Source organism: Lampetra planeri, chromosome 19 (genome assembly GCF_965212315.1).
Source record: "Lampetra planeri chromosome 19, kcLamPlan1.2.h2, whole genome shotgun sequence".
Classification (NCBI taxonomy): domain Eukaryota; kingdom Metazoa; phylum Chordata; class Hyperoartia; order Petromyzontiformes; family Petromyzontidae; genus Lampetra; species Lampetra planeri.
In genome coordinates this window covers 11,148,363-11,170,973 of record NC_136125.1, presented here as the reverse complement: position 1 = coordinate 11,170,973, position 22,611 = coordinate 11,148,363, and the positions used below count along the sequence as shown (strand labels likewise).

At 43.2% G+C, this 22,611-nt stretch overlaps 2 protein-coding genes across 9 annotated transcripts in view; one reads left to right on the top strand and one right to left on the bottom strand.

Annotated features, from left to right (window-relative positions):
• The window catches only part of THOC2 (THO complex subunit 2), a 33,037-nt gene extending 32,482 nt beyond the window's left edge, over positions 1-555 (bottom strand). For all 4 annotated transcript variants that reach the window (XM_078603004.1, XM_078603001.1, XM_078603002.1 and 1 more), the window contains exon 1: positions 448-555. In XM_078603004.1, the coding sequence (XP_078459130.1) occupies positions 448-512 (65 nt within the window). In that variant the 5' untranslated portion in view covers positions 513-555. The remainder of the gene's footprint in view (positions 1-447) is intronic.
• Positions 556-892: 337 nt separating this feature from the next.
• On the top strand, positions 893-21,778 carry AASDHPPT (aminoadipate-semialdehyde dehydrogenase-phosphopantetheinyl transferase). 5 transcript variants are annotated; one of them, XM_078602996.1, is made up of 7 exons: positions 893-1,226; positions 2,630-2,786; positions 3,255-3,522; positions 10,901-11,022; positions 14,790-14,951; positions 16,747-16,812; positions 19,028-21,778. In XM_078602996.1, exons 1-7 carry the CDS (start codon positions 1,087-1,089, stop codon positions 19,202-19,204), a joined length of 1,092 nt encoding a protein of 363 aa, XP_078459122.1. In that variant the 5' UTR covers positions 893-1,086; the 3' UTR covers positions 19,205-21,778. The 5 variants fall into 5 exon arrangements, with proteins under 5 accessions (XP_078459122.1, XP_078459123.1, XP_078459126.1 ...); XM_078602997.1 differs by having other exon boundaries at positions 899-1,226; positions 19,033-21,778; XM_078603000.1 differs by lacking the exon at positions 893-1,226 and adding an exon at positions 1,233-1,385.
• The last annotated feature ends 833 nt before the right edge of the window (positions 21,779-22,611 follow it).

Sequence of the window (22,611 nt, the reverse complement as noted above, 5' to 3'; positions counted from 1 at the left end):
CTTCTATTGTTACGTTACATGTTTGTGCGTCAACTGCTTTTGTTTTTAATGCAAACTACCTTCCATTTTTCGTTTAAATGTCAGTTTTAACATTTGCAATCGTCCACAAACTTGAAACCGTTTGATAACTTTTCAATGTGATCAGTTTCCGACATCTACACATTTCACATAAACTGTTTATAGCGCCCCTCACTTTGCGCATCAAAAACAGTTTAAACAACACGAATTCTTCGTCGTTATTGTCATTAATGCCGAGGCCTTGGCCACGCCTCAGCCTCCTGCTCGCCTAAGGCGCACACCACCGCGCCATTCGCCCGCCTCCTTTTATACAATCGGAATGCGCGCGCGTGGACCCCTCCCAAAAAAACCATTCTCCACGTACGGACGGGGGTGGCGAGGCTCGCCGGCTTTAAACCGTTGCGATTGCCGATTTAAAAGGAAACTCACAAGTCGGACCGCCCGCCTTTATCCCAGCTCCTACAAATGTCGGGAGTGCACAACGCCGCCGCCATCTTGAACAACCCCCCCCCCACCACGACCGCAGTACCCGGATGTTAACCCGATGGGTCGTGACGCCACTTCCGTTGGTTGACCTCGCGCAGCCGTGACGCGTCTGTTTTGGATGGCAACACCATATTTGGGCATAGCTCAGTTGGGGTGGGTAGGGGGAGGAACGTCATTTCCGTTAGACGAATTCGTTTTAGGTGACAAAAATAAAGGACAGATTTGAAGCTTTCGTGACTGCAAGGATTCATACTCTTAGGTTTTTTCGGTAAAGTCACGTAGGTAAAAATAAATAATAAAAATATTTTATTTTTGTTATTTATTTTTACCTACGTGACATTACCGAAAAAAACCTAAGACTAAAAAGAAAGGACACTCGGGCACGTTCGTTCGTTGTCGTCGTCGTCAAAGAGCGTGGCCTCCGAAGTGAAACTATATAACAGGCGACGTTTCGGAAAGCGGCTCCTTCCTCGGAGCGTTGTTGGCGGTGACGTGAAGGTGAAAAGTTTAGTCGGCCATCTTACGTGGGGACACCCCTCTGTTACTGAGGTGAGCGGTCCACCCACTGACCGACCCACTGCGATGACGTCACGTAGCGTAGCACACCAACCCCGTTACACATCCCTACGCAAGATGGCCTCGTGTGCGAGTCACTCGCCCCGTCCCCCGTCAAGGCGAGCCGCCATGCCGTCTCCATCGCAACACGCTGGAACTATTAAACGGTAGGGAGGCGATCGGTGATCCGCTTGTTGCGCATCGAACAGGCGATCGATCGGCCTGCTGACCGTGGCCGCTTCTCGGGCGGGTGGGGAAGGACGTCTGTGCGCTTCGTTTACGCGCGCGACGCATTTGCAGACGTCGCTGCGAGGAGAGTCGTCTGGGTGGGTTGGTGATGCACGGAGGGTGAGGACCGCCCCCCACATCGCTGCAGCTGTGGCACTGTTCAAACAATGTCTCGTGTTGTTGATTACTGTCCCACTGGCTAAGTTCAGCGGGGGTTCTTTGCACGCGTGAATGTATGTATACTACGTTGAACCTCTTTTGCAAAGTTCCTATGATCACCGTTTCATTGCTGTCATGGCTTTATTTTGGTGATTTCGAAAAGTTTTTTGGTTGGGCCATGTTTGTTGTAGTACGGAGTTCGACTGATGGCCTTAATCTAAGTTGTCTTGTGGTTGTTGTTGTTGTTGTTTGACTTGCATCCCACTGGGGTGTTTGTACACAGCGTTTGTGTACGGTGTTTTTTCTGCAATATTTTGCTGTCTTTTCTTGATTTTTCTGTTTGCACTTAGTCACATAGTCACTTTAAGATGTTTTTTGTTCATGTTTTTGTTTGTTGCGATTGCACCCGATTCAAGAGCCGAATGGCTCACAGGGCTATACCTAATACATGAACTTGTACCGTACTTAGCCTACGCGCTAATCGGCGGTGCGGGGATAAGACAAGCTAAACACACGAAGCCCTAGGGTTCGAGCCGCGGGTTTCCTCTGCAGTGTCAAATTATTGTTATAAAACTCAAATATAATTATGCGTTCATGGCTTATCGTTGCACGTCACCCTTGATAAATTGCCAGCGATAAAATTCCTCGAAATACGTCTGATCTCGTCAGATCTTGGAAAGCTGAGCAATTTTCGTCAATAAATGTGAGGCGTACATACACATGTAATTCTGGACTCATTGATACAAATTGAGGGTTTAGGCTCATGATACATGCATGGAATTGTGCTTGTACGAATCAATCATATTGGGACTTGTGCATATGTATAGATATATTTAGTATTACCTCAATCTTGCAGTTGCAGAACAATTGGCAAAAAAACCTCTTGAATCACAACCCACTTAATGTGACATGTCACTGATCTGAAAAAGGAGTGAAATGGGTTTCAATTCACAATATAAAATATTTCATTGTCGGTAGCCCTCAAGCATGGTTATAGAGATTGTATGGGGGTAATTTAGGGGTAATTTGGGGGTAATTTGTCCAAAGCCTCAGATCCAAAGGGACCTCAGAAATGGCTCAAGGGGCCTCATTTTGCCTCGGGCTTCCAAAAAAACGTGTGGGGGCCAGCGTTGTAGTTTCTAATGATGTACCTTGCATCACTTTTGTTTCTCTCTGGCTGCAGCGTCATGTGTGGAGTGGGTGGAGTGCGCTGGGCGTTTCGCACGGCGGGCTGGCAACCCACACGCTCCGAATGGCTCCTGGCCACTCGTTGCATTCAGGCAGAGGAGAGGCAGCGCGTCTCCGAGTTCGTCTTTGTCGAGGATGCCAAAGCAGCAATGGTGCGTCGTATGTATTTTCACCGCCCTGTAAGGGACATACTTCTTTGGGGAAGATGGCCTTTGTTTGCGTAATTTGCACAGATGTTTTATGTTGTTTAAAAATAGTTAAAGAGAGGGCTTCTCAATAGAATTACATTTTTTTTAATGTTACTTTCACCCCATACACCCCCTTTCAGTTGTTTTTCTCCATTTCCGATAGATGGGCCATTAGCATCATGACCTGAGACTAAATAATATTTTGAGCTGTCAGTGAGCTGTGCACCACCCTGTATCAGAATTATAGCCTTGGAAGCTACAGCTGCGTGTCCTGGGTCCCTCCTCCACCAACTATAGTCAAACATTCTCCATTACCGGCACAGCCATCATCCAGCAGTGGATAGACAAAGGGCTCTTAACACCCATGATTGTCTCATTAAATGTTTTTTAACAGTATTTGCAACTGTTTTAAGAGTGACCTCTTGTTTCTAGGCCGGCCGTTTACTTCTGCGCAAGGCGATCGTGGAGATGTTGGGTCTGCCATGGGAGCGCGTTCGATTGGGCCGTACCGCCCAGGGAAAACCCGTGCTGCTAACCTCTGACCCTCGCCCTGTTCTCGACTCTGAAAACGTCACGGAGCATGGCCTGGACTCGGTTGGAGCCCTGGGCTTTAACGTGTCCCATCAAGGGGACTTCACTGTGCTGGCTGCAGAGCTTGGACATACCATTGGGGTGGACATCATGAAACATCAGCTGAGAGGTGATGTTATAGTTGATGATACGATATCAAATTTCGCAATATGACGATTACCACTATAATTTTTCCCATAGGTCTGTAATTATATGACTTATTTTTTTATTGTTTTGTGCTTTGATGTACATGTACTTTCAACATGAATGAAACAATATAAATTTCTTAAACTGTAGTTCACTGAAAATGAACCTGCTATAATCCTCTTATTCTTTGTAACTTTGTAACTTTAATTCACATGCTGTCAGTTATATGAGAGAAATAAACATAAATTAACTATTACAATCGGCTTATTTTAACTTGTAATGCAGGAAAACAAGCATGTTTAATGGGTGATATAACTATTTTGCTATTTCACTCATATTTCTTGTCACAAAATAAGATTATGAAATAAAATGAGCAATGATAAACGGTCATTACGGTTATCATGGACCTTGCAGCGTACAACACATCATGGTGTAGCCATGTCGTGGCAATCTTAAAGAGAGATTTTTACATCACATGTCCTTTATACCTGCCTGAGATGGACCTGAGCAGCACCTTATGTGTGGTAGGTGGACCTCACACAGGCACGTTTGATGGATATTCGCGTTTATGTTGCATTGCCAAGATGTACAAAAGAGTACAACTAGGGCTTTAGAGGAAATGCTAGTTTTACTTTTTACTACATGTACTTTGGTTTGAACATGGCATTTCTGACCAGGCTGTATAAACGCACACCATACCCTCAGTGTGTTGCAACAAATGCATTACACCCACATGGGTAACATTTTAATTCACAGCAGGCCGGCTGTAATGCTGTCTCTGAAAGCAACGCAAACTTTTAACAGCTGTGATGGATTACTCTGCCATTCCCATAACAAAGGTTGTGCTAGCTTGTATGTTCAGATTATAGTGCAAAAACATTCATCTTCATCAGCCATGATCTGTCCAGTGCTGGATGAATGCCTCCTTAAGCTGTTACCATCTCTCCTGGTTTAGTTTTGCTAAAATCCATCTTGCTCACGAGCCCATTTTATCACTCCATCTATGCAATGGACTTCTATTGTGTCTTGCCTACGCATCACTTTTCTGTCAATGTTATTTAACTTGTATAAGAGAATAGGTGTTCCCCTTTTTTTCTGGCAACAAGACAGGTGTTAAGATGTTAAAACACCAAACTGAAACCTTTTACAAGGAATCATGTCTGCATTAACCACAATACTTGTGGTCTGAATGCAAACAAAAAACATACTCTGATAATATATGCATTGTCTTTGAAACTGATTGGTCCACACCAGAGACAGCTTTCTTTTGAGCCTAGTCTCAAAACGGTGTTAGACCAGAGGACGCCACACGTATATCCAAACACAGACATAACTTCAACCGTGATGATGGGTACAAACTGAGTAATCATTGGAAAGATGTTATTAACCATGCAAAAAAGATTTAACTACACATTTTTGGACCATCTTATTTAACAGGTACTAGTCTACTTTACCGAGTGTTGACATCCCCAGCGTTTAACAGTACTCTCCTTTTTGTATTTGGATTGTCAACCAACACCAGGTAAAACAACAACATGTGCACCTATTGTTCTCTTTTAGCCCCGCCCACCCCCCCCCAACACGTTCCTTTCATTGGCTGCCACATTCAGATAACCCCCCTCCCCCCTCCTCCCCTCTTAACTTGTATTTAAGGGCTTGTCTCTTGGAATTTTGCCTCACTTGATACAGTAAATCTAGCTGTGACGGTCCCACCTGATGACGGAGACTTGTGTTGCCTCCGAAACGGCGTGATTTATTATTTTATTTCTATTATTTTATTTTTATTATTTATTTTTACCTACGTGACTTTACCGAAAAAACCTAAGAGTAGGTGCTATGGAAGCTCTGCTGGAGACGGCCGAGCTTTGTGTCGGAATGAGGGAAGTAACAGCGGTCGCCGTGGCACAGTTGAAAGTCGGCATCATCATTTCAGGTTAATCCGTCTGCTGCCCCCTGCCACGTTCTGCGGTGTAATCTGGCAGCTGGCATTTGTCGGGAGCCCTTTCGTGTTTGAAATGACTTATCATACACTCAATATACTCTGCAGCAAGATGGGAACCCTGCAATAAGTTGATTTATGGATTGCTTTTGGCAGGGTGAATTGTTTGAACCTGCTCTTCTTGCAGCATCTTCTTAGGTTTTTTCGGTAAAGTCACGTAGGTCAAAATTAATGAAAATAAAATAAAATAAAAAACAAAAAACACGACGTTTCGGAGGCAACACAAGTCTCCGTCATCAGGTGGGACCGTCACAGCCAGATTAGCTGCATCAAGTGAGGCAACGATTCAAGATGTAATCCCTTAAAAGCGAGTTGAGGGGGGGAGGAGAGGGAGGGGGGAGCTCATCAGACTATGGTAGCCAATGAATGGAACGTATCGGGAGGGAGGGGGGGTTATTTTCATTAATTTTGACCTACGTGACTTTACCGAAAAAACCTAAGAAGATGATTCCTTGCAGTCACGAAAGCTTCAAATCTAGAATTCTTGCAGCATGTCTTCCCAGCATGGAGGAGTTAATGGGGTGATAAAGTTCTGGACCGATGCTTCTCGATTCCATGCATCGTGGCATGTCCACCAACTTACTTGTCTTATGGTCTAGTACAGACTATTTACATGATTCAATTGCCCTGATTTGGGCATCATGAGTCGATTTAAGAATTAGATATTTTTTTGTCTCAACTGTACTGTGTCCTCTGTCTTGTCTGCCTGATACGTTCTGTCTTGTTCCGTCTAATTCGTTTCATTAGCCTTAACGTTAAAATTACATTTTAGATAATTTGCATGAAATTTGCGTAAATTAGAAAATACTGTAGTGATTTTTACATGCCTTAATGGAGATATTTGCAGCTTATTAATCCGGTATATCATAAAAATGGCTCCTATTAGGGGTAATGTGCATGTTGCCAGTTTCAGAAGGGTTGGAGAGCTTCTGAATGCAGCTTATAAACATATTTCAGGATCCAGTTCAAGGCCTTGATCCCATCATCTGGAGCCCATTGGCAATCACTTCTGGTTTCACCAGCCTCAATTTATTTACCACCCTGACCAATCAGAAACTTTCTAAGGCCCCTGACTCAGGAAGGCGAAGTCACTGATCAAAGGAAATTCCATGATCATCTCTATACATATATATAAGTATGTTGGAATCTGAGAGTACAATGAGCGATAACTGTATGTTGGTTTTAGAAAAGAAAAGTTGCACGAAGTGCTTTGCTGAAAATGTTCTTTAAGGAACTCCATTCCCACCTCACCAATTCATCTTTTAATTCTGGCTATTTCCCTAGTATTATGAAGAGTGGACAAGTCACTCCGCTGATAAATAAAACTGGTCTTTATCCCCTAGTCTTTAATAACGATCGACATATTACAATATCTCCACATCTAAGGCCCTTGGAAGGCTTGCTTTGAACTCAAAACTGATATCTTCCAGTCTCCCAACTTCCGTGGTCTGCAATCGGCTATCGACGAGCTCACTTACGAAATCTTGGCTGTCGTTGACCATGGATCTGCTGCTGTGCTCACCATTCTTTGACTCTATAAGCCACAGTATTTTGTGCGAATGCTTTGATCATGACTTTGGTGTTTCCAGAATAACCCTTGACTAGATTCGGTCCTATTTGACTGCGGAGTTCTCCTCACTACCAGTAAATTGTCTTGTAGGGGTTCCCCAGGGTTCTGTTCTCAGACCCATCCTGTTCACCATCTCCCCAATTGGTCGCTTCATCGAGAATCATGGCATTGGCTATCACAACTATGCTTATGTTAAACTTCATAATACTTACCCTTCACCGTCGCCGTCCGTTATTCCTGCTCTTACTGACTGCTGGTCTGTTCGATCCATACGTATCTGAGGCCATGACCATAGGCAGTTAACTTTCCCTCATGCGCTCTACCCCTGATCTGTAAATAGCTGGGTGTCTCAAACACAACAACCAACCCAACTTAAGATTCTTGGTCTCCTATTAGATTATAATCTGAGTTTCGACTTTTACTTTTCATCGATTGTCTGCATTTCCAATTACCATCTCACTGGGCAATTCGTCCTTTCCTGAACATTGTTGGCAAACACCGTTGCCTGCTCTATTGTCGGATATTAGACTGGACACCACTGCAATGCACTCTTCTCCAGCATGTCTACAAAAAATCCCAGATGTCTCCAGCTCATTCAAGACTCCCTTGACCACGCAGTGCTCGGCACGAGGCGCAATCCCTTCATCCATTCCTCAGAGCATCTAAATTAACTCCGCTGGCTTCCAGTTCAGCACCGCATCCTGTACAAAGGCACCGTACTATATTACGAAGCACACACATTATGGGTCAATCAGCATATTTATCTTCCACCGTCTCATCGTACGTCCCATCTCGCAACCGCTGAACTGCCTCAAGCATGCTCACTCATTGTCAAGTCCCGAGTGTCTCTAAGCATACAAGAGGTGCGTTTCTCCGTCGTGGCTCCAGTCAGAATCTGAATACTTTTCTCCTTCATTCTCACGCGCCTTTGAATGTCCTTTTAAGTAAAATTTCTGCGTGTTATACTTTTAATAATGAATGAATGGAAGGGCTTGTCTTTGGATCATCTCAGGCGCTGGAGGTAATTAAGCTGATGCATGACCATGCATCCATAATTGAACAACCAGGCATGCTGTGTTTTTTTGGCATCTATCTTCATGAAAGCATCAGGAATATAGCGTTGGCTTTGCATTTACGTGCCAATTTAAATGCATGAGACACGTAGCATTAGTTGCAGAACAACAGCTATTAGGACCAGTCCAAGAGCACAGTTGGATGCGTTTCTATTTTTGGTTTGCTGGAAGTGTCATGTGCTCATAATTTCAAAAAAGGTAGTGGATCTTAGATAAAATTTGGCACAATTTCAGTCATGCCATAATCCAGGGAACAAAATGTGGAATAACGGGCCAACATCTGGTTCCTATACTATGCTGTGTTGGCTAAGCTTAAATGTTTGTCACATCTATGATGATAATAAATCACACTTGTGAAATGCCTTTCAACTAAAAAATCAATGAAAAGCACCTTACAATAAGCGTACGAATCATACGCCATCACATCGCACTCAATATTAATCATGCAGCTTTCAACCATTACTGCACGTCCTGTTCCGACAAGCCTTACAATATGCCCATACATCATGCATCATCTTCACACTCTAATAGTAACCGTGCAGCATTCAACCATTTACAACACACACATCCTCTTATCAGCAGCATTACAAAAAGTATATATGTTACACATTAGGATATCACACTCAAAATAATCATTCAGCATTTAACAAATTTACCACATCCTATTCTCATAACCCATGCGCATTTAGAAAATTGCTTAAGAAAGGACCATGTTTTGAGTCCGGACTTAAAACCAAACAAGGGCACAACTAAAGCTGTAAACATGTGAAAAGCATAACAAAGTGTACATTTGAAATGTATACATTGAATGTGGTCATGAATAGATTGCCATTTTTGTTAAATCTAAATGTCGACAATCTATGACTTGTACAACATTTTTTTTTAGCAACTCCTTAAAAACTACACCAAGTCAGTTGTGCCGATGGGTAGACAGATGGATAGCAGTGTCACGAGAGAGAAGATATGTCTGCTCCTGCAATTTCCTTGGAGCACGTGGCCCGTGCGATTCGCTGACATTTCTGTTTGTCGCTTTCAAAGAGATGCCGCGTCGGCGAGAGCGTACACACCAAGTGGCGCGGGCGACCTGTGCGTCCAAGCACAGCCACGATGATGCCACTTCAACGCTGCTGATGTTGTTGCATTCGTTATTTAACCAGGAGATGAAATATGACCCGTTGAGACATGCATGAAACATTGCCTCTGTTGCAAGGGCAACCTGGGTTAATGCAGCCACCTGCATGCATCTCCCATACCTCTCTATTACCCCATCATGTTAAACATTTGGGGCGTAACGATCCATTGATTCATCAATTGATATGGATTCTTAAGCTCATGGTTTATACGATTGTTTTGTCATTCCATTTGTGGACGAGTGCAGCCCCACGCTGTGTGAGTCTTGGGGGTTTACCATACTTCACCACGCTGGTCAGTGCGTGTTGGTGAAGGAGGAGCAGCATAGACATGGAACGTAGAGAGTACAATACAACAATGCATTTTGCTGCACTGTGCATTAATGACAAAGTCGCACCATAGCTGAATATACCAACCCAATACGTATTGTGGTCAACCAAGCAATATCCAGGCTCAAACCTGATTAGCCTCGTAAGATCTGACAAGATCGATTACATTTCTGGTGATTGGTCAATGGGGTGCATGCATCCATACGTACATCGAATCGCATATTTAGAAAAAGATGTTTTTAGATTTGCTTATGTTGTATGTAATGGGTTCACGTGACCCCTGCATCTGCCAGAAGCTGCTACATTCACCACGGTGTTGAAATAAAGAATGTGGTATATTCTTGAAGGAAATCACAGCCCCAAATCGAGTAAAATTCGCCGAATTGCCACAGCGGTGAATCGTTACACCCCTAATAAACGTAGTGAGACCCCAATGAGAGCCGCAGTCGGTGCTCATGACTCCATGTCTCTTTGAAAACGATTGCAAGCGAAAGAATGAGGTTCTGTGTAGAGGCAGTATTTTTTTAGCTCATGGGCAGATTCACTTTTGATGTCAAATCCAAGCGTAAAAATATATTTCTATCAATATGCTGTGGTTAAAGTTGATGCGTTGTAATTTAAATGCTGGCCCGTTTTTTGGTTTGTGATGTATGTTGATGTCTGTCTTTTTATCCGACTGAGTTATTGTTATAAGATAATTAAGAACACCAATTCAAAAGAGAAATATCGATTTTTTTTAGTAGTTTAAGGTATTTCTTTCCTCCGATTGGCAATATATGCAGCTCTCAGAAAGTACATCTGCTGCTCAGTTTAATACTGTAATGGATGAATTTGACCAAATCACCTTTCGTAATGGTAATATTATTGACTGTACTTGTCAGCGAAATCTTATGCAGTTATTTCTGGCCCTCTTGCAAGTTCAGTTCCGCTTCTGATTATGATGTAAATACTCAATTTGTATGCGACCCCATCAATATTTTGCAGAGAAAAGGGCGGCACAATGCCAGCTCCGCTTGCTGTGACTGGGATGTCACCATGTGTCCATTCCTGTCTTAGTGGAGACGGCTTAGTGAAATCCATCCCAATAATGGCGACAGGCGTACAAATCCGCACATTCAAATGAAAATGACATCCTCTTTCCACCTACCGCCCCTCCATCCCCACTCTGTCCTGACTGTCCCTTGCATTCTAAAACCCCTTTGTTTTTTTTATTATTCCGCTACGCCGCTTACTCATCACACGCCCATTTCTTTCCCAAGGTCGGCAGACCACGGAGGAGTTTTTCAGGCTGATGAGCCGGCAGTTCACGCCACTTGAGTGGAGAACCATCCGCAGTGGAGGCAGTGACTGGGAGAAGCTTGGGCTCTTCTACAGACACTGGGTATGGACGGATGCAGAGCCAGATCAGGCAAACAAGCTCGGATAAATCATGCTTGTCCATTAATTTTCTGATGCTTTCTAGCATGCGTTTGTCAACAAAACTGTTTAAATCGCAGCATGTAAACCCAATGGATAGCTGTCAGGGCAACATATATTTGCATATTTGCAGAGTAATTTTTGCTGTGGTTTGTGTTTCTACATTTTGGCAACTCTTCAGTCCTGTTACTAGTCCCTGTAAGGACTATGAGTTTCTTCCTTCAAGGACTTAGACATAGTCTTTGCAGTGAGAAAGCATGTTTTGTAGTTGAGATCTAAGCAGGACTTCATGTCCCATTGTTTAAGGGTATTATTACGTTTAATACGTTCTTAAAGCTATGTTTGTCTTTTGTAGACAAACAGATGTGGATAGATGAGGAAAAATTCGGGCAGGGACAAGGCAGACACATGCCTAAACGTAAAGATGCGGACACTGGCTTAGTGTCACGAATCCAAAAAGGCAGGCATTACGAATACCTTAAGCATGCACTTCAGAAGAAAATGTCATGAATTGTGTATTTAGCTGCTCCTTTAATTATTTAATGGGGCGGAACAGTGGCACAGTGATGAGTGCGCTGCACTGTGAACCTGCCAACCGGAGTTTGATTCCTGGCAATAACGAATGGGAGTGGCCGGTGATTCTGAACTGGTCCTGAACCTTTCTTCACCAACCTGCGTTGTTTCGGCATGAAGTGCGGTCAAAAAGTCGACATGACCGATGCGGCTTAGGGGGGCCATTGACGAATCGTGTGCTCTGTTGCCAAAGGGACTAAATTATGTGTTATTGAAAAAATGTTCGGAGCAACATTTTTGTTTACAAGTAATTTCTGCTCATAAACAAAGACCAGACATTCTTCAAGCATACGTGTGGTAACAGTGCACGAATTGAAAGAGTGTATTGAAATATACAAAATAAAAAAAATAATGCTAAATGGATTTTAAATTGTAGGTCATAATTCAGTGTGTGAAACAGTTGCTTCTAACAATGGATTACTTGGAGCTATGCACTTTTAAATCTAGATTGAAAACTAATTGATTTAAAACTTATTTTTGTCTTCTTGGTTCTTTTATTATTTTATTACTTCCCTTCTACGTGACTTTACCGAAAGAACCAAGAAGATGAATCCCTGCAGTCACGAAAGCTTTAAATCGAAACTTATTTTTGTGTTTCGTTTGTTGTTCTTCCCACGTGCCTCTGACTAGCACAGAGTTGGCTACGTACGGTGTGAAAGAAATTCAACACACGCATATAGACGGAGAGAGAAGCAGTCACCCTGTGCTAAGCAGGGCAGCTGTTAATAACCGCTGTGCCTCGAGCTGGCCGTTTATTGAGCTTTATTGATTGGACACGGGTCGTAAACTTTCCCCAGAGGAGACTTCAGGGTTTCTAACGTTTTGCTGTTACATCCGTAAGTACGGCGCACAAGCCCGGCGTGTTTGTTAATCAGAGCACCTAATAGAAGTGAATGCTGACTCCAAATGTTCCAATCTTCATTTGATAGAGGGGAAAGAGTTCAAACACATATATATAACCAGTGGCAAAACAAAGATTGTTTCATTTGTATGTACACCAGTCATGGAACGATTCATCATTTCATTAAGTAAAATCGATTGGCAAGCTCACAATACACGTGTTTAATCATGCGTGTATGAATCACCTATGTACAATATGCAAATGACATGGCAGTGTTACGTTAAGGGTAATGGAGTGAATGGGACAGAACTAATGAAAAACATTAACAAAACCTTACAAATTAGACTTAGAGCCATCGATTCTTGAGTAGAATTGTGGCCCTAGATTGTGAATATTCACAATCGGGAAGTGGAGGGATAATCGTCGTTACATATGAAATGTACACCATAAGCACATGCATATCGCATGTCCTTTGTTTTAAGTTAGATAATAACCTATATGCAAACAGTAGTTCTACTATGGATATGCTCACCCTTGCCATAGATATGTGGAGTAAACAAAACTATTTTTGTCATATCAGGTAAGGCCTATTGCGCTATATAGCTCTTTTTCACAAGCGACCTGGCCACAAATGATAGCTCAACAAAGTGGCTCCTCATGTGGAAATGTATAGCAGCTAAATACTCTTAACACATGTTTATAAATGTGGAGGTGAAATCCTAAGGACCCGGAGAAAAAATCCACACAACCACATGCAAACTACAAATATACAGGCGTCGGGGTTGGGATCGAACCCAAGACCTCATGTGTACCAGGCGAGGTCGTTCGCTTATGGGCACTACGAGACTATCTTCAGACTGTGCCTTCTTGTGTTCGTTTGTGCTGGAAACCAAAATGCCTTTCGACTGGTGTGTGCAAAAATATGTCAGGATATTTATTTCCTCAGCCTATATTTGTATACGCTTACATGTTGTATGAATTGGCATATCTTCTAAGCATGCCATGTATGTGTGTAGATCGTTAACGTTTTATATTTTGGTGTTTATTAATTCGTTGCTTGTGCAATTCACAGCATGGTCACAGTTCTATTTGACAGATTATCGATCTGTAGAATTTTTCAATGTTTACCCCAAAACCCCTTCAACAGTGAAGTCACATCTGCTCGATGGCTATGCCTCTCAGTGTTCAAACAATGCAGTTCAATGCAGCACACTCATAAAGCATCACCTCGTGAAGATAAAGACCTCACTGGATGGCAGGATTGAATGCTCCATTGTGACAATACAGTAATAATGTATGAGCTGTTGAGGTCAGCACTTTAAATAAAAAAGCCTGTTTTGTGAGCAGTCTTTAAATTGATAGCTGTGCAAGTATTGTGAATCAGGCACACCAAGTGCAATCGATGAATAAGGTTTCACGCAAGTAATGTGTTTCAATTCATGGTGACATTAGTAGTTGTGACTTGCTGCTATTCTGTCACAATGCCTCTTATCAGCTATTCGGATGATATCACTCATGACCCAAAAAATCCAGACGAGACTGCAAAAGCCAAAGAAAGCTCAAGCAGGCTTCCAGTTGATGTTAAGTGGCATCAATGCCACAGTTGCCACAAAGAGACAAATATTAAAAAAAAAAACTCCCGTTGACTCAAATGTGTTCGTTTGGCCTTTCAGACATTTACACACATCACTTGTGGTGAGTTAATCTGATAAGATATAATATAATTTCCAAGCTGCCTATGCTCGGTGTGATTTAGTGATAAAGCTGATAGAAATATGTCAAATCTGTGCTGAGCCATTCAGAATACCTGCAACGCGATCTATTTGTCTAGGGTCTGGATTCCTGACAGGTTAGCCTGGCACTTTGGTGAATTATGGTGCAGCACTGTCAGCCACCGTGGATTGAAAGTAGCTGTGGGCGCATCTTCCACAAAAAACAATGTGCCGTGACTCAGAGGTCGCAATCGGGTACCCAATACCCGTATCCTACCCGATACCTGTTTGCGACTCTGGTGTGGCCGGGTACGGATACGTGTAGGCTGTAAGTCACTGATGAGTAACCGTTTGTCACTCATTTCCCAACGTCTTGTTTCTTCTCACAATTCAAGTTCCTAGAATCAACCCACCCGCGTCTGCAACATGGCTTCATCCCAGAGGTCGCAATCAGGTACCCGATACCCGTACCCTACCCGTACCCGGCCGGGTATCGGGTACGGGTATGGGTAAGGAATCAAAACTCGTTTGCGACCTCTGCCGTGACTCATGTCGCTTCATTCACAACGGTTACTGCCTTGCCTGCGCCTGTGATCCCCCGTGCAGTGTCTGAAGGAGAGCTACGTGAAGGGTGTCGGCGTTGGACTCGGCTTGAACCTGCAGCGGGTCGAGTTTCGGCTGGGATCGCCGCGTGTCGACGTGTCGGCCGTGACGCAGGACACCAGGCTCTTCCTTGACGGTGCTGAGGACACCGGGTGGCTCTTTCAGGTACCTACAACCAAATTCGCAGCGGTCATGTTCCCGCATTTGCAGGGGAAAAATCCACAGCAGATATGTGAAGAAATGTTCACGGTTGAAACATGTTAGATTGGCCTTTCAAACATGCGCCCAATCTCGCCAGATCTCAGAACCTAGTTAGTTATTGCGTGGTTTAACTTACCGGGGCGTGCCAGGTGTTGCACGCGTGGGGCTGCGTGGCGACCAGGAGATGGCAGCGTTAAGTGTCACCCCCTCATGTGTGGAGGGTTTTCGCCAGTAATCTGGTGTCCTCCCACACAAAGCCAAACTCTCATGGGTGAAATTGACCAAACACCCCAATGTAGAACCGTCCTGAAAACAATCCTGAGTGAGACTCGGTGATGCTTTCACAGCTAAATAATTGGCATGGTATTAATTGGTTTTAGGTGCATTGGAAATAGTGGCACTAGTCCTGTGTCCCCTCCTGCCTCTAGCATGAAAATGAGCACAATATTTATTGCTTGGTCTTTCATAAGTTTAGATTGCAAGCAAAAGTGTGAGTTGATTGTTTCTCTTTAAGCACTGTAAGGCAGGCTTACATTTTATCTTCGCTAGCCCCGGCTTAGTTTACACCCCTTGTAATCTCTGGCTGAAGAGCTGTCTTGTGCTGTGTAATCCTCAAATAAAAATTGGTCTTGCTCAGAGATCCTCTCCCATAGAACTCTGTAAGCTTGGCCATCGGAATGATTTCCTCTGGGATTTGTCATTAACTCCAAATCCTCCTGTTCCTGAATATAACCAGCCTCATTGACACGGAGCACTCTGCTGGCTAATCGAGCCACTATGGGCAACGTAGCATGCGTAAATAATAAAAAAAAACAAGGCCCGTTTGTAAACCATGTTGATTAGCTTCATTGAGCTGCCTTCTATCAAAGTCTTAAGCAGACAGGGCCTATTTTGGAGATCGGTTGCAATCAGCTACCTGACCGCACTCTGAATTAAACACTACATTGTGATAATAATGTTTACTTTTACATAGCATAGTTTATGCAAAATCGATTAGGAACCACAGACAAGCGAGGAGGCAGCAGCCAGGTGGTGGGCCAGCATCAACTATTGCCCAAACTATGCAGTCCTATATATATTAAGATGCTTTCAACCAACTAATGAGTGTTTATACATGGAGGAGGAAACTATAGTGCCTGGATAAAACTGCAGTGTGGGAGGGTGAGACACTCTTTCCCATACAGAAGGGACAGGTGATATCTTAGTTGAAATTTATTGAGCGCCTTTGATCAAGGCATTTAACATAACAAAAAATATATGAGAAATAATTGATTGAGATGGCAGGCACGTGCAAGGGATTAGGAATGGGTGACCATGATAGAGTAAGTAGGTGTTAGGAAAGCGGGGAGGGAAGAGAAAGATAATGGGAAATGGATAAGTGGTGAGCTTTAAGAGAGGAACGGAAGGAGGTTAAGGAGAGGTGCTACGTAATATTAGTCTGTATTTGGCTGTATCGCTCTATGCCGCTAACCAAGGTGTGGCACCCACGGAAAGGGAGTTTTTGTAACATTTTTCCAATCCACCAACTTTCACCTCCACAGTGCTGGATCATAAGAGTGCCCAACCACTGCCTGGCTAAATAGTAATGGTTTTGAAGATGGTGTTAAGTCGCAGATTGCAGAACAGCAATGGATTATTGAATCTATCTGTGTGGAACTTTGAGTGTCAACCATTTACACGTGGGTTTTCACACGTGGGTTTTCACTTGATGAGTTTTTAAAAGACGTCGCGTCCTAATTACGAACGGGTTGTCTTGCAGGAGACGATGCTGGATGAATCCCACTTTGTAGCTGTGGCTGTGGATCGACACTCAACAGTCTGCCAGGTGTGAATGATGTTTCATGTTTTTTTTGCCTATGTTTCCCACAATTCAGTCTGATTATGCGATTATGCTATTGATGTAATATCATGACACACACACACACAAAATACAAATTGAACTCGCACAAAGCATGCAATCAACGCCATAGTCGAGAATGGTCGGTGGAAGGAGATAGCATATTTTTAAGTAACCTCTTATCCACACGAGAGCGACTGCACTTTCTCGCCTGTCCTGCTACAGAGATAAATGATCATTGCACGATGTTCAAACCAATATTTCTTAATTCTCAGCTGGTATTCATCATTAGGCCATGGTCAGTCCACTGCTAAATGAAGGCCTCCCCAAGCTGTCATATGATCCTGCCATTTCATAATAATCCACTAAATACCTCAAAACGAGCTTATTTTCAAAAGAAGTGAAAAAAAAAATCTTATATGTTTGGGGATATTTTTTTTTTTACTATTGAATTTCAACCCTGGATCTTAGCAGTGCCTGCTCAGCACTCCGACCTCTGAGCCACCTCCAAGATGACATTCCTTAATTGCGTGAATCGACTGTGGGGAATTTCCTTTGTTCCGTGGCGGTCACGTACTGCACAAAGCTCCGCCAGGGGGTGGGGGGGTGCGTCACAGCGCAAGGTCGCCTGGGGCCACGCATTTAGACTTGGGCCGCCCTAACGGGATTAAGCACCGTGACCCCCGCTCCCTCTGACATTTTGCATTGTGGCTGCCTAAGATACAATTTGTAGATAAATACGTAAACAACAGCCAACGCTTTCTTTGTAGGTTAGTCACGATTTTTTAAAAAAATTATATTTTTTGACAACATAGCTTTTAGGGTTGCATTGCGTGTTGTTGGGCACGATCAACTCAGTTGCTGAATCAGCTCCGTTGCTGACGAAGCTCCCAGTGTGTGGAGCGAAATGTGAAATATCATGCCCAACAATGCCCGGTACAGACCAAAAACACACCAGAGAGCTTTGCTCTGTTTCTTTGAAACAAACTGCTGCGATTGAACTAACAGTGCCATGGTCTAAAATATATATATTTGCTGTCTTTTTGATTATTATCTTCACGTTTAAGTATTTCATTATCATTATCATAGGCTATGATTACATCACTGCTGGACAAAGCCACCATAATCTGACAGTCCGGTAATGCAGCAATCCTTCTGGCATCTGCACGTGAGCTGATTTTGTCATTCAATCTCCGCGGTGATTGAGTGACGAAATCAGGCACATTCCTTCCTTTGGCTGTCTTTATTCATTGCCTGTGATATAGGGTTATGGTGCATCGTCTCTGTGGGACGATCACCCCTCTCTGTACCTGTGTTGCTCTCTCTGTGTATTTTGGTGATATTTGTCTGCTTATATGTCTGTCTGTGGTTTTCTGGTTAGATTTTGTGTCGCTATTTCATTATACCTGATGATGATTGCTTGTGTTGCAATCGAAACGTCGTATGCAATTATTTAATTTATTACTTTATCTTTATACGTGACTTTACCGAAAGAACCAAAGAATAATTCCTGCAGTCACGAAAGCTCCAAAATTAAGAGTGCATCGTCTCGCTTGTGATATAGTACTGCTGATATAGGGTCATGCACAATTATACATTTTCAATATAACAGTTCGATAAAAAACAACGTGTATATGTAAATCATGTCAGCCTGGAAATAAAAATAGAGTAGAGAATTATGTATTTTGGGGTATGTAAGGTATTTTTAGGTTATGGTAACATGGGGCGGAGCTGTTTCACAGTGGCTAGTGCACTGCACTGTGCACCCATTAACTTGAGTTCGATTCCTGGCCATGGCTGACATCAATTGTGAGTGAAATCCAGTCCTAGGAAACCCCCCTCCCCTGCCCGGCGTGGTGAAGTTGGTCAAACAAGCCCCACAACAAACACTGCATAAGATGGCCTTCATCCAGCAGTGGATTAACAAAGGACGCAGAATATTAACTCATTTATTATTGCAACGTGTCTACAATTTGGATATGAGCTGAGTATGCAAAGTATTTTAAGCCATTTATTTTATTTTGTTGTCATTCTCTTGAGTTTGGGAGCATGCAACGTGAAATACAGAAATGGTAAATGCTACTAAATGTGGAAAAGTGTTAACGGCATTATGGTATTAAAACATCCCATTGAATGTACAGCAGTGTTTTTAAATACCTAAAATTAACTTTTAATTACCGTGTTTCATTTGTCTTTTGGGAAGCACAGACATCCAAAGGTCACAGGCGTGGCGATGAATCACCGTGCGTGCGGCCGTTCGTCGCGCTCACCTTCCAAGACCTCATGTCGACGGCTGCCCCCTTGTCCCTTGAAGAACCAGAATTCTGGGAAAATTTTAAAGCAAAAAATCTCAAAACGTTCGACACGTAGGGAAGAATAAACACAAACGTGCGTTCCCTTGTTGAGATGCAAATTATATTTTATTTTCGTGCCCCTCTTACAATCGGGCGGCGTGGTGAAAGCCTCCATACTTTTCTTATCGCATCTAATTAATGTGACATTCTTGGCTTCCTTTCACCATTGCCTCGGGATGTAAAACAAATACCTTGCAGATAATTAGCAAGATAATAATAGAAGGCCAATGGTTAGGCAAGTGCAGGATATGCGCCTTTTTTTAATTAGGTTTGTTTACCAATGATGGGGTTGCGGAAGAGGGTTACGGTTAGCCTGAAGGAATGTGATCATTTATCAACTTTTCTATGCAAAGTGTCAAGTGTGAGCAAGAGCGAGTTGTGGTTATTTGAGTGTATTCATCAGTGGAGTAATACAAAACTAGAATTCTGTTTTTATTGGGTTGCGCCGCCCATGGGAGTCGAGAGATTACACATGCTCAGTGGCTTCCTTGATTGAGGCTAAACAGAATTTTAATGAAATTTTTTGCAGTCTGAGCTTTGTTCGAAGTGCACCGGTAAAATGTCAGTTCTCGGAAGGCAACGTTGATTTTGCAGTTTTGTTCACATTCCCCTTGGATATAAATACTCCTGTGAAGCAATTCTGCCGAGCATGCCTTTTGTGTTCCAGCGTCATGGCTGAATTTGATAAGGGATAATTTCCAGAGGTCTGAGTTCTCTGCTAGCTTGTGGGACTCGGCTGCATTGCAGCGTGTCATTTATCTGGGTCGTGGCAGGAGATAGTTGGCACAGTACACGGGAAACTGAGTGCTATTATAATTAAGTGGTATCCTTTGGGGCAATGCCGATATTTGTTTAAAAAATGTGTCACGTCGAAATTCTTCACCAGATGACTGCCACTCTTAATAGGGTTTTCATATTGCTGAAATAATGAAGCTGAAATGAAATGGAAGGCCTTTTATTCAATTCATAGTTAGATTGTCAATCCCTGTGTATGGTATATATGTAATGTTGAATGGAGAAAACGAGAAGGGATTGGTCTTGAATGGTGCCTATTTAAAGCACATCCCTGCTCAAATGAGCTATGGGACTGCACTCATCTCTTCGCGGCAGAGGCCCGTTTCTCCAAGTGATGACCACCGGTTGAATTTTCACACGGTTGTACTCGAGCTGACTGGAATTAGAACTTGCACCCATCTCTTGGTGACCAGAATGCTCATATCACAACACCATTGGTGACTAAGCTCTACATTGATATGGGACTACTAGAGTAATTATGGTACAATGTATAATAATAACAAGAACAATTTACAGCACCTTGTCAATCCACTGCTGGATGAAGGCCGCCTAGCATTTGCGTAGGTAATGGGGGTTTGTTTGACCATATTTCACCACTGGTCAATTTGTGTTTGTGAAGGGGAGACTCGGCACTGGTTCAGATATCACTCACCATTGGCGTTACCCATGTCTAGGAATTCAGTATATTTATACCGAGGGAATCCAATAAAGTTACAACAACAAATAATATGAAAACACGATAGGAGTGCAAAGTATAGAAAAGGTAAGGAAATCATGAAAAATATTTTACCAGGTAAAGCCCACTGAGCTATTAGCTTCTTTTTTAGAAGCGACCTGGCCACAAATAATAGCTCAATGAAGTGGCTTGTCATGTGGAAGCTTCCGTGACTGCAGGGATTCATATTTTTATTTATTATTTTATTGTTTTCCTTCTACGTGACTTTACCGAAAGACCCAAAGAATATGATATAACCTTGGCATCATTCCTTCGCATGCCATCTTTTGCATTAATAAAATGGGGTACTGGGAGATGTATTGAATGCTCATTTCTACAACGTCTCTGCTATCTTTGCCGTCTATACGCACTATATGAGTATAGCTCAAAGAGTGAGTACTTGTAATATGTTATTACGTTTGTTACAAACATTTTTAGGAATTGGCATTTCTGCCACTTAGTATCGATCGTGCCACACAAGGGATATGGTTATTGTCAACCGCGACCTGCATAGCGGTGAGGCGAAGGGGTCACAGCGGGCTAGTGAGGGGACTGATGGGGCATAAAGTTCCCGCTCGTACCGCTTGCGAATTCTTAATCCACTCACATTGTAACTCCGATGAGCACGGTTGGCTACGCACGGTGCGAAAGAAGTTCAGCGTACACGCGTACGTGCTATGCCACAGCAAGTGCGTGACTAGCACCCTAATTTCATTACGCTGCCGTCTTCTTACTTGAGCTCACGCGTGTCTAAAGGCGACACCGATTTGGGCAGATGCTCCTGCTTCTGGCCGACATGGAAACGCGACTGCCACGCAGCACGCTTGCTAATCGGTGACATTCGCAGTGGCTCTTTTTTTATGGATGAAGAATCTGCATTGAAATGTTTCACGTCGGCTGCTGCCTGTTATCATTCCGTCGGCTGCGTGCAAGATGTAATCTCTCGGGGAAAAAAAAAGTATTATACGCCGTGCATTAAATCTACCGCAATGCAGTTTATCACCTATTAAAATGCTGAATCTTGTTTTTGATGTCACGTTCGGCCGATTTTATAATTTCACAATGAATAAAACGCCGCTGAATGCCGGAACGTTTCGCTTACGTTTGTTTAATAAAAGCGTAAGATCCTGTCAAATTTAAACCACCGAGTCGGTAATTAAAATCCCATAACGTCCCTGTTCGTTGTAAGTTGGGCTGACTTCAATTCATTTCAGCAAATTGCTTTTTTGACATGGAAGTAATTAATCTGACTCAACGAAGGGCCACGGGCCTGGCTCCGGCTGCATGGTGCATCGGGATTGATTAGTCCAGTAATGACCGAGGTCTTACCTGAAATTGTCTGCATCACCTGCCACCAGAAAAACCGAGGAGGAGTTTGTGCAGCCCCGACCAGAGCTTGGAGCTACCAGTGCTGTGCACTTTATGCCCATAATACATCCTCAACATTGTAAGAATTATTTACAGCCCTTCAACGAGCCACTGCTGGATGAAGGCCTCCCCACGCCTACTGGACATCTGTGAAAAAACCCGATGTATAGCTCTTCGGATTTCTCCGGTATAAATACATATTGTGATTCTGAACTTGTTCGACCTTGCGGATTTTTTTGGCAAATACTTAACGCTGGGCAGTGTGGATTGGTGAATGGTCAGAGGTGGGGCACGGACAGTTCTAATATCGCTTGCCACTGATGGTAGCCGTGGCTGGGAGTCAAACTGGGTTGAGTTCATGGTGACATGTGCTTACCACTGTCACGTCCCCAACTCCTAAATATTCATATTTATATTAGAAGATGCACATATATTCGAATTGTGAGATTATCACGATAATATTTCCCTAACGATAGTCCAGGGCTGTGGGATGATCAGCTTCCTGATCTGCCTCGGAGTGCCTCTCTTTTTGGCAGAGTTGTACATTACTGAAGA

Excerpts from the sequence above, each read along its gene's own strand:
- AASDHPPT (XM_078602996.1), top strand. The coding sequence starts at position 1,087 with ATGACGTCACGTAGCGTAGCACACCAACCCCGTTACACATCCCTACGC. Across the intron at positions 1,227-2,629 it reads CACGCTGGAACTATTAAACG|CGTCATGTGTGGAGTGGGTG; the intron begins GTAGGGAGGCGA and ends CTCTGGCTGCAG. Across the intron at positions 2,787-3,254 it reads AGGATGCCAAAGCAGCAATG|GCCGGCCGTTTACTTCTGCG; the intron begins GTGCGTCGTATG and ends TCTTGTTTCTAG.